General features: G+C 40.9%; 1 protein-coding gene across 1 annotated transcript; it reads right to left on the bottom strand.

The window, feature by feature from the left end:
- Positions 1 to 4737: 4737 nt before the first annotated feature.
- LOC133832721 (uncharacterized) lies at positions 4738 to 6251 on the bottom strand. Its single transcript, XM_062263029.1, has 4 exons — positions 6098 to 6251; positions 5383 to 5840; positions 5060 to 5336; positions 4738 to 4934 (listed from the first exon to the last, which is right to left on the bottom strand). Exons 1-4 carry the CDS (start codon positions 6249 to 6251, stop codon positions 4738 to 4740), a joined length of 1086 nt encoding a protein of 361 aa, XP_062119013.1.
- Between the last annotated feature and the right edge of the window lie 6084 nt (positions 6252 to 12335).

The following is a 12335-nucleotide window of genomic DNA, read 5'->3' as shown; positions in this document are numbered from 1 at the left end:
GATTCAAAGTATATCTGCTGTGAAAATCATGAAATAAGACAAAGAAAATTATTACAAGTTTTCTTTGCTATACTTGAATGCTACTTTATTTTACTCTGTTTTTTATGCTTTGGATTTAAAGTATATCTGCTGTGAAAATCATGAAATAAGACAAAGTAAAACATTATCTTTGGAGCAGAATTCATATAATTTGCCTTTAGTCCACCACCAAGTTTTGCAGTAGAACTAGTCCTTAATCAATTCTATCTTATTACACTTCAGCTTGTAATTAGGTATACTCTAATTTCTGTGTTCTCCCTTGCTGTTATATTTAGAATCATAACTTATTATTATCATAACCTTTATTTATACATTTGAACTCTAGAATTCTCACATAAAATTATATCATAATATCCATATATAGATTTTATTATTTCTTTCCTTCTTGTCTAATCTAGATAGTTTTCTTTGAAGCCAATTAGTGATTACTAAACCTAAGAGGATATATCTCAAACTCAAACCATGTTAATTTCCAATTTTCACCAACATCATAAAGCAAGAAACTAAATTGTCAAGTAACAATCCGACATGATATATTAAAAAGAAATAAAATAAGCATTTGTAAAGGAAAACTTATGTGCAAGACCAACTCCTTGAATAGTAACATTGTTGCCAAGGACTATAGAGTTACTATAGATCCTATCATGAGAAGCAGCACCCACTGTGAAGATCCATGGACTAAATGAAGACACACTCTTTGGGCATGGTCTAGTGTTTCCCGCTGCTTGTACAACGAATATGCCAACCTTCACAACTGATAAGAGTGCCATGTCTATTGGATTAAAAAATGTTTCAATACCAGTAGGACGCCTGCTTGGAGTGATTAATAAGCTTATTATGTCTACCCCATCCTGAGCAGCCTGAGAATAAACTTAATAAAGTTAAAAATAAGGTATGAGCGTAACTTCAACCATCTGAGCTGAAGATCCACAATTAAACAAACAAACCAAAACAAAGAAAAAGAAAGACAAATTATATCATATAAATTGTCCTATTGTCTAGCATGTGTCGCACAATAAACATAAAAGGTGAAATTTTTTACATCTAGTAAACAGTTGATGACAATAAACATTAGTAAATGATCAATTTGATTAGTAAATGACAACATACCAAGTTGGATGAACAGATATGAGCATCAATGCCCAAAGTAGACTGAGCATAAAACAACCCATTTGAAGACAAACAGGACTCCAGAACATTAATAAATCAACTCCAAAATTTCTTTCGACTCCTAAAGTTTTGGAAAAATAATTATGTAACTTAAAAACTGAACATCAATTCCTGTTTCATATAAACACAAGTTATCAAGCTAAAAATCAACACGAGAACGAATGAGCAACAAGTTGATCATGTACAAACAGATATGAATAAAATATATTTTTAAGTTATACACCACATACCAAAATCTGTGAATCCCCTCTTGCGAAGGTGAAGAAACTCGGCATATTTCTGAGCTCCCTCATTTGTCTTGTCAAGCTACAAGACCAAAGGTCGCCTCGTCATGATCCCTGCAGATTTTCCAATCCAAATTCCATTATATATCCTTGCTAAAACAAATTAGTAAATAAGAAGAAAAAAGATACAAGAAAATTAAATGATAAAAATAGTAAATAAGAAAAACACAAATACTTCACAAAGTTGTTCTTTCTTCAGCTGGGAAGATACCACCATGACTCGCATGAGGGAGATAGAGCACCGTGACTTGTACCGGCGTGACTTGTCCCAGTGTACTCCAACGACTGAACGGAATGGAGAGAGTGCTCCTCTGGCGTGGTGTGCTCCAGCAGCTCGCGCGATGGAGAGAGGGTAGAAAGACTCTGGGAGAGAGAGAGAGACAGAAAGATCGATGGAGAGGGAACTGAGAAACCAAGTGTGAGAGAAAGAGGTAGATGCATCATTAGGATTAGGTTTTGAGAGAATAGGGCTAGGCAGAAACCTAGTGGTTTCCCTCCATTTTAACTTTACCCAGCCATTTTTTTTTTGTTTCCCTCCCTTTTAACTTTACCGATTTCTAACTTTTAGGTTACCTATTATAATACTTTTCCAATTAGCTTATAATTATGTATTATAGAAAGAGTTATTTGGTGTAGTGTACGGTCTTGACCGACCAACCTCTTCGACAAATCCTACAAAAACCAGAGGCTGCAGGTAGATTGCTAAAATGGGCAGTCGAACTTGGGCAGTTCGACATATCTTACTTACTGCGAGCAGCAATAAAAGGACAAGCCCTGGCTGACTTCATTGCAGAATTCAATGAACTTACGAATAATGAGCAGATTGAAGATCCTAACGAGCTCCCCACGTGGAAATTATTTACAGACGGTTCTTCTAACGAGTGCCACGCAGGGGCATGAGTGATATTGATAACGCGGAGGGGCATCGATTTCACTGCGGAATCAAATTTTACTTCACTGCTTCTAACAATGAGGCCGAGTATGAAGCACTACTTGCTGGATTGCGGTTAGCCAGGGACATGAATATAAAAGTGCTTGACATCTATAGTGATTCTCAACTGGTGGTGAATCAGATCATGGGAGAATACCAGGCGCGAGGTTTAAAGATGGTTGCCTATCTGAACAAAACAAAGGATCTATTGGCTTAGTTTGACAAATACAGTCTCCAGCAGGTACCTCGCGATCAGAATTCCAATGCGGACGCTTTGGCCAAATTGGCAAGTACGAAGGATGCTGACACTCTGAACATAGTGCCAGTGGAACGACTATCTGTACCAAGCATCCAAGCAGAGGAGACCACTCTGGTAATCCAGATGGCGGATACGTGGATGGCACCATACGTCGAGTATCTGACGCAAGGCGTGTTACCAACGGACAGAAACAAAGCCAGGACCCTTCAGCGGCAAGCTGCTAGGTATATCCTGGTCGATGGAGTTTTGTACCGAAGGGGATACTCAATGCCACTCCTCATATGTGTTACAAAGGAGAAAGCCAGAGAATTGATGAAAGAGGTGCACAAAGGTTTTTGTGGAGACCACGCTGGGGGGCAGAGTTTGTCAAAAAAGATCATGAGGCAAGGATATTTCTGGCCCACAATGAATGAAGATTCGATGGAGTTTGTGCAAAAGTGTGACAAATGTCAGAGATTCTCCAAAATCCCACGGGCAGCCCCTAATGAGCTTAAACATATGCAAAGCCCATGGTCGTTTGCAGTTTGGGGTATCGACCTAATTGGATCTTTTCCCACGGGAAAAGGCGGTGTCAAATATGCTATGGTTGCCGTCGACTAGTTCACCAAATGGGCCGAAGCTGAACCACTTACAACCATAACGACCAAAAAGGTGCTGGATTTTGTGATCAAAAACATCATTTGTCGCTATGAATTTCCAAGGAAGATCATCTCGGATAATGGCACCCAGTTTGATAGTGATTTATTCACAGACTTCTGTGAGCAACATGGTATTATCAAGAACTTCTCTTCAGTTGCTCATCCCCAAGCAAATGGACAAGTTGAAGCAGTCAACAAAACACTGAAGGATACATTGAAGAAAAGGCTAGAAGAAGCTAAGGGGGCGTGGCCAGAACAATTTCCTGAAGTACTTTGGTCGTACAGAACTTCCCACCGAACAGCAACGGGTCATACCCCATTCTCTTTGGCTTATGGCTATGAAGCTATGTTTCCTGTTGAGTTAGATCCGCCTTTGCATCGCAGAATAACGTACAATCAAGACTCGAACAACCAGCTATTGATTAAATCCCTGGACTCAATCAATGAGAAACGTGAACAAGCCCAACTCCGAGTAGCTGCGTACTAGCAGAAGGTCGCCCGGTATTTCAACTCTAAATTGGGAGAAAGAAAGTTCAGCGTTGGAGACCTTGTACTCCGAAGAGTTTTTCAAAACACTTGTGACCAAGCTGCTGGAGTACTCGGACCTAATTGGGAAGGGCCATACTAGATTGAAGAAGTCCTTCACCCAGGCACCTATAAACTTGATCGCTTGAACAGAGATCTCGTTCCTCGCTATTGGAATGGAGAACACCTACGCAAGTATTACCAATAAACAATTCTTCTTAAAGAATTGGCTTGTATTAATTTTACTTTTTACAAGTTTTGAAAAAGGGTTGGTCATTTTATGTGACTGATCGCTTATAAGTGTAAGATCTTATTGATCATTCGTACAAACATGTTTTGTCCATTTATTACGAGAAATATAAGGGACTGTGAGCAGCCAGTCATTTCTTGCCAATTATTGTGTTTATTAAAAGTATTTACTCATTACGTGTGTTGTTTTGCTGTATTACAATTTCAATTATTTTGCTCCGAGCAGAATTGTTCAAACAGGTTTTGGTCAAGGCAAGTGACCAAGAACCTAAAGCTCCTCGATCACTTAGGGGGCATATAAGGTACAAGTAAGAAAAGCATATCATTAAAAGGTATGTAAACACATGAGAAAAATAAGTGAAAGCATGCAAGGGTACTTAGAGTATTTTTCAAAATGTTGTGTTTTGTTAAATCAAACCAAAGTGCTATGCTAAGTTCGGTCATGCGAACAGATATTATAATAAAATAAAAATGTGTTATAATATCAAAAATGAATTACTTTACACTACGAGCAGTACTGCTTGGATGTAATTGTTTGATTAAAAGGAAAATAGCTGCCCATGCAGCAATAAAAAACTAGCCTTTACATCACGACCAGTAAGTCGTGTAATTAAAAGATTCAAAGATAAACAAGGGAAGAGACTAAGAGGCTGGAGGATCTTGAGGGGTGTCTTGGTCGACAACATCTATAGCGTCATTGTCCGCCCCATCCATGCCAGTCTCCAAGGAGATTTCGGGCAAGGCAGGTACCCTTGCCCTTTCCTCTTCTGCCAGTCGAGCCACGCAGGGAGCTATCTCGACTTGCCTTGCACGTTCGGGAAGGTAGCTGAAGTCCACCCCTGGTTGTGTTTCCAAAAGTCATAAAAACACTTACTCATGACATTCTTGTACCTTTCCAAATTGCTGGCATTGGCTTTCTCAAGCTCCTCGATCCGACCCTCCAAGGTTGTAGTCTCTTGTCTACCCGCAGTCAAGTCCTCCTCGAGCTTTTTAGCCGCGTGGTAATTGACGCGGTTAGACTCCTTAAAGTTGTCTCTCTGCTCGATGGCCTTGTCCAAAGCACTTTGCTTCTCCTTCAACTCCTCAGCCAATTTGTTATTCTCCCCGAGCACCGCCTCAAGCTGTTCAGCGTATTTCGCTTCGGCAGTTTTGAGTTTGTCAGGGTGCCGTTGCTCCAAAGACTTGGACTGCTCAGTGACGACACCCGAGCGGAGCTGAACGACAGTAAGGGTTAGAAATGCCTGCGATCAGAGCCAAAATTAGGTTGACTATAGAATATATAGGAACCTGTCTCAACAGAAAAAGATAACTTAAATTGGAAAATTCATTCAAGGCGCAGGTTAGGATTTGGTCAACATCCATTGTCTCAGTTGCAGCCATCGCCTCTCGGCAGCGGTCGTGGTTCACAATTTTTGCAACTCTGTCCTTGACCGATCTGAAGGTACAACTTGTTAAGTCGCCCCCAGTGGAAGCAGGACCAGCTTGCTGAGTCTGGTCAGTTAGGGCCGTTGGAGATGGTGTCGACCCGGCAGGAGCAGGGGGAGTCTGCTGCTCGTGAGGAGAAGATGTTGGAGTTGCATTGGATGAGGGTCTGTCCTCTGGGAGGCCTGCAGTGAGAGATTTCTTAGCCTGAGGCATCTTACTGCTTTCCCCAGTATGCCTCTTGCTCGCTTTCTTTTTGCTCAAGGGAGCTTCGGGAACCTCGGGGGCGCTGTACAAGTCGAGCACGCACTCAGAGTCCATAACTGGTAAAGAAGCAAATATTTGAACAGTGAGATAGTACAAACAATTAAGTATGTTATGTCAAGAAAAGAAACAAAGAGAATTGTAAGTGAAATATCCGAGCTATTACTGGTCGCTATATTATATACTCTACTAGTCTTACACTCACTCTCTGGCATGAAGAAGGATGAATCTAAATTTTGAGCGTACTTAAAATTGCCATCCCTATCAAATAAGTGACAGGGAATTGGCAAGCTATCTAAGAGCGAGAGATCAGTACCGTTCTCGTCCGAAGATTCGTGGAGGGGCTCGAGAGGTTCGGTGGCTTTCTTTTTCCCTTTTTCCTTTGAGGCAGGGGAAGCAGCAGCCCGCGGGGTGCTGGAAGGTTCCTCGATTGTTACTCTGGTGGCCCTTCTCTTAGGAGTCTGTTCCATGTCCGGGTGCTGCTCGGGAACTTCTCCACCAGTAGCACTCCCCGCTATTGACTCCCTCATGTCCTGATGAGGGGCCAAAAGGCCGACCAGCCTAAGGTTAGCCTTTGTGACCAGATGTTTGACGCTTTTCTCCACGCCAGTCATATTGGCCAAGAGGGCTGATCTCAACTCCATGTCTGGAGTGGGGTCTGGTCGTAGCCATGGGCCTGAAAGGCATTAAAAGTCTAAGAAAGTGTAGAGGAAACACTAAATAAAGAAATACTCCTAGTAGTACCTCCCCACGTTCGATATGTGAGTGGTGTCGGTCAGGAAGGTGCGCCCAGTTTCCTGGTGAAAAAAGTGAAAGAACCCCGTACCTTCTTGGTTGGGGTTGGATTTGAGGTCAAACAAATAATTAACCTCATGAGGAGTTGGCACAGGCCATTTTTTGTGACTGTAAAGGATATAGAGTGCTGCGAGCATTCTATACCCATTGGGGGTTATTTGGAAAGGGGCGACCCCAAAGTAGTTGGCCACCCCTTGGAAGAATTGATGAAGAGGCAAGGTAGCCCCTGCCTCAATATGGTATCTCGACCAGGCGCTGAAGGTGCCTCCAGGTAAATTCACCCTTTGGTCTTGATTGGGTCGAACTAATGTCACCCCCGGGAGTCCATATTTTTTGATGTAGTTGGCGATCATCCTGATCATCACCCGGCTCTCAGGTACAACATACCACTCAACATCTGGTTGGATGGCATTTTGGGGCTGAGCATGAGTTTGGATATTGGGGTCAGGGATATTTTCTACTCAACCACTGGTCGAGGGAATTTCAGCTCGAGGAGCAGGCTGATTTGAAGAATTGGGAGTTTTTTTTTCTGGGCTGTAGTTTTTGCTCGAGCCATATTTTGGATAAGGATGGATGGAGTGTTTGAAGTGACACGAGAAAAGGGAATGTCAGGTATTAGCGATGACGGTTGCTCCTCATTCTCAAGCAGTTGAGCCAATAAGTCGTCGTCGATCGATCTTTCTCCTCCCCACGGATCTTGCATGAAAGCTGCGAACAGAGAAAGGAGGAGATAAGACGCAAAGCTTAAAAGCTTGTGTTGAAAGTTGGAATAACGTTGCTCACGTATACGACCAGCAACATTCTAACAGAAACACTAAGTTCTATACGAGAAATTTGAAAAACAGATTGAAAAGCGTAAGTAAAAAGTTTTTTGCTAAAAAGCTTTTTCGACTCCGAAGGGGCGGGAAAAACCCAGTTTTTCACCTAGCTTAAAAATCGAAATTTTACTTCGATTTTACGCCCTAAATCTGCAATCTCGACTACAAACTGGCTCCTAACTCCTATGGAACAATATTTCACTACCCTATCAATCATCTGTCAACATGCAAACAATCCCCATACATTTTCAGCCAAGAACACGAAGGGGTTCAGAGATAAAAACACGCATAAGGAAGTTTCGAATAACAACTCAAAGGACAAGAAAATTTGTGAAACTTACACAGATAAAGATTGAAGTCCGAAGGTGAGAGCTGTCGAACTTTCGAGTATAGGTGTTTGAAAATTTCTGGGCTCTAGGGTGCGAGTTCTTCAGCGTTCTTCAAGAAGGCAAAGGCAAGTAAAAGGTAAAAATGGTAACTTGAGGGTTATTTGTGAAGACAGAGGCACGTTAAAAGAGGCAATCATGAGTTACTTTTTTCTAAGTATGGGGAAGTGGAATGGCCATCGGACACACTCTTGGGAAACTAAAAGGACTTGATTAGACATGATTGGTCACCTTTTTCGAGAAAGCATGGGCGCTTCTGACAGATTTCGTGGGGTATTTGAAGAGTCAGTTTCCTAAGTTTACTTATTGTTGGTCGCGATATGTAAACTTGGGGGCAAATGTTTACCCAAAAATGGTTTTTGATGACATGGCAAAGAATTCTTACGCATGGATTGACACATGGCGGAATTGAATGACAAAGGTGCTGTTCAGCCATCGACCAGGAGCACACCTCATCGCCAGCATTAAATTTTTGATACGACCAGGCTGATCGTGAAGCCTGATTTATTTTCTTCTTAAGTTGTAATATAATATTAACTGCATTTGAATATTTCTTCATAATTATCCTTGATACTCGATTATTAAGGAAAGATAGGACACGTTAGAATGTGTAACCTTCCTTGAGCCTATAAATATACATGAAATAGCTCAAGGAAGGGACTTTTTGGATTCATTAGCTTTTTGGCTTGATATTAAGAGAGAAAGAGCTATAGTGATTGTTCATCATTCTATTGTAATCCTTCCAAGGTTTGTGAAACTCAAAGAACCCTAGTTTTTTTATCACAGATTTGAAGTTCAATAATAACAATACACTAAGTGGACGTAGGTCATTACCAATCACTGGGGCCGAACCACTATAATTTTTTGGTGTTTTTTCCTTCCCATTAGATTATCTTTTCAAGCGTCATTCTATATCCTGTCGTATATTTGACACCGTATCGTTGGCTAAATTGAGGGTCAATAGACACTTCTGAATATTTAGGTGACGTTTAGGCTCGGCTCTCTTAGGCCAAGTTCTCAAATGTTATGGCTGACCCTGGCTCTATTAGACCGAGCTGCATTCCACATGCTTGATGTCGGCCCCGGCTCCCTTAGGCCGGACCTTTCGGATTAACCATAATCAAACATATAGATTACATAACACACAATCAGATGTAACATATACAAGCATACCTAGACGAGTAATCACATTTATAATTTGAGCCTCGACCACAACCAGGGTGTAGTTTTCTTACCTCAAGTCACGAGCAGATAAGGTAAGACGATCCCAAGCACAATCCCTATTCCTGTGCCCTAGAGCTATAACCTAGACACAACGCAATAATGGATAACATCAATCATTTAGACTATTTAAGAGCTTCAAGGTAAATTTCTAGCATTCAGGATCTCAAATTCTACTAAACCGGGTTGTAGAACCCTTCCCGAGCCTTTAGGTTTGAGTTATTGAGCTTAAAAACCCTAACTGGCCAAAATTCTCTATTTGAGCCGCGGTGCTCCTCAGAGGCGCCGCCCCCTCTAAAAGTCAGATAGCCTCCCAAGTCCATTTCTTGGACATGCATCACAGCAGTACCTACCTAGCACTGTGACGCTAAGGTGGTTCAGCGAACCCCCCTAGGCCTTTGAGTTCATGCAGGTTGCGATGCTCCAAGAACAGCACTGCAACGTGACCCTGCAAACTCAGAACTCCCAACACTTTTCTTGAATTTTCCCCGAGCCAAACTCATCCGAATTCTCCTTAACCATGAACCCAAGCCATAATTGAGTCTAGGACTCTCAATAACACAACGTAAGCAACACAATTAGCCCCAAAAACTAATCCATAACCTTACCAAAACTCAAAATCAGAACTAAAGTTTAAACCTAAAAAAAAACACTTAAACCCTAACAAAATTCTCTCAAAACCAGGGCATAAATCTTTCCATACTAAGATCACGACCTCAAGTTGACTCTAATCTCGTTTCTAGCTTTAATTACTCAATTAACAACTTCAGTTTTCAGGCCTTCCTCCTCAAAGATCCCAAGGCTTCCCAATACTTCAAGAGAGAGAGAGAAACGCGGGGGAGGGAAAGGCTGAGAGTGTCTTTGTTTTTCTAGTTGTTTCTCAAGGCTGCCTAAGTATATCCCTTGACACCAAAAAGACTAAAGTTCCCCTAAATTCAAGCCTTACTCTTTAATGCCCCAAGGGCGATACCGTCATTTGCCACATTTCCTGCTAATCCTCAAATAGACTATAAATTCCCAATTAATTTCGACATCCCCAAATAACTCATTAAATAACTACCCATTACCCAATAAATCCCAAATACGCGCTAAGTTTCCCAAAATACTCCTTGGCTCACCCTGAGCCGGGTGTTTGACCTCGTTGTGACTTTTCAGCTTACTCGCTCTCTAGGATTGCCTTGAGCCAAATGTCATAGATATATACACATAATAATGTGGTCTCAGTCATATAACACATATAATTACATTTATACCCTCAAAGAGTCAAAATTACAAATAGCCCTTATTAACAAAAAGAGGCCCGCATGCATATTTATTACACATAAACATGCATAAATACTCATATCACCATATAAATCATGTATTCCACATAATCACACATATATTCAATTAATTTCACATATAAATAAAATTACGCCCTCTCGACACACTAATAAAGGAACTAAGCCTCATTAGAAAATTTGGGACATTACAATGCCGACCTACTTCTCCCATCGCATGAAGCCAAATAATCCTCAGATGGCCACACCAACTTCAAACATATGAAGAAAAGAGCACTAGCCAATCCCTCTAGCCAAACACACAAGTCGAAAAAATGCACACCACAAGGATCTGCTAAAGTCACCATCAAACGAAATTGATCCCAGAGGCCCCTATCCAGTCACTGGTCGTCGAGGCCCCTTGCTTCTCGCCGGTGGCCCTCGCCACCTGAGCCTCATTCTGCACCTGAGTGCACCTTCAACACAAGGGTCTGCTAACGTCACCCCTAGACATAGCTAATCCCTGAGGCCCCTTGCCGGTCGTCGAGACCCCTCGCTGCTTGCCAGTTTCCCTAGCCACCTAAGCCTCCTTCTGCACCCAATTGCACCTTCAACCATTAATTAAACAAGACATGTCAGACTTCCATTTTTGGTGGGACATAAGTCTATCTCCAAGCCAAGTGTACCAAGATTTAGCATGATCGGGAAACAAGGTGCCACCATCAGCACAAGAAGGGTGGAAGACAAATCTAGGAATCGAGAGAAAAACAAGTCACTACCTGTTCACTTCCGGAGAGAGCTTCTACTCTCCATTATTGTAACTACTCGAAGAGTAAGATCAAACTCAGCTTGCTCTTGAGGGTTCAAATTTCATAAATAATACTTAATAAAGTGGGCGTAGTTCATCTTTTTTTGTGCTGAAACACTATAAATCTTCATCTCATTCATTTATTGCTGCATTTACTTCTCTTTTTTTAGCTCACTGTTCATCATTAAAGATATGCTCTGAGATAGTACTCACAAATGACTCATCATTTATCTCTCCATGTAAGTTGAGGAAAAAGCGAGTCAACATGATTTATCCATGTATCGAAGACATTTATGACCAGGGTAGAGTCTTTTTCATTTATACTAGGAGCTGCAAGATGTTTTGACTAGAACGATGTTTAGTGTTTCTGCATCCTTTGTGCTTGCTAGTTTTGCCAAAGATCTGCATTTGAATTTTGGTCGCGAGGTACTTGTTTTATAGAGTACTTCTCAAATTGCGCCAACAAGTCTTTAGCATTGTTCAAGTATGCGACCATATATAATCTTCATGCTTGATAATCTCCTAGTATTTGATTCACACCAGTTGTGAATCACTGTAGATCTCGAGCGAACGACATTAACATCTTTTGCTACCCTTAGCCCAATGAACAATGTTTCATATTCTACTTTGTTGTTTATGGCAACAAACCCAAATCTGAGTGCACAATAGAAGCACTGTCCTTCTGGAGTGATCAAAATTAATCTTGCTCTGGATTTGTGTTTGTTAAAATACCCATAAACAAACAACTTCCAGATTGGGATCTGTTCTTCTGAATCTACAATGGTAGGGGTATGGTCGATGGTTGGCAATCCTATGTATTCAACTACAAAATCTGCAAGTGCTTGTCCTTTTATTGCTGCTCATGACTGATAGCAGATCTCGAATTAACTTAAATCCACAACCCATTTTAGTAGGCGACCAACTACTTCAGGTTTTTGTTGTTAAGGTTGGTGCCCTAAAAGCATGTGAAAATATATTTTTAATGATTTAAATCAAAGTACAGTTTTATTATATTTGATTATTGAAATTATTGTTAGAATAATTTAAATATAAATATCAGAAAATTTCATATTCATCTATGAAAATATAATCTTGTATGTGTACGAGAGAATTATGATCATATATAATGAAGAAAATAGTCAGCAACATATTAAAGTATGAAATCTTTAATCAATGGTTGCTATTATAGTGTACTAAGCATATAGTTGGATGCAAGTAATCTAGATTTAGATTACTGATGTGGATAGACATCTTAGTAAATGTACTT

This window comes from Humulus lupulus, chromosome 4 (genome assembly GCF_963169125.1).
Source record: "Humulus lupulus chromosome 4, drHumLupu1.1, whole genome shotgun sequence".
Lineage (NCBI taxonomy): Eukaryota > Viridiplantae > Streptophyta > Magnoliopsida > Rosales > Cannabaceae > Humulus > Humulus lupulus.
The sequence above is the reverse complement of the archived record's forward strand: the minus strand, read 5'-3'. Positions and strand labels throughout refer to the sequence as shown.

Coding starts and splice junctions, on each gene's coding strand:
- LOC133832721 (XM_062263029.1), bottom strand. CDS start 6,251: ATGGAACAGACTCCTAAGAGAAGGGCCACCAGAGTAACAATCGAGGAA. Junction 5,337..5,382: donor ATCTTTTTCTGTTGAGACAG/GTTCCTATATAT, acceptor CTCTGATCGCAG/GCATTTCTAACCCTTACTGT. Junction 4,935..5,059: donor CGAGGAGGACTTGACTGCGG/GTAGACAAGAGA, acceptor AAACACAACCAG/GGGTGGACTTCAGCTACCTT.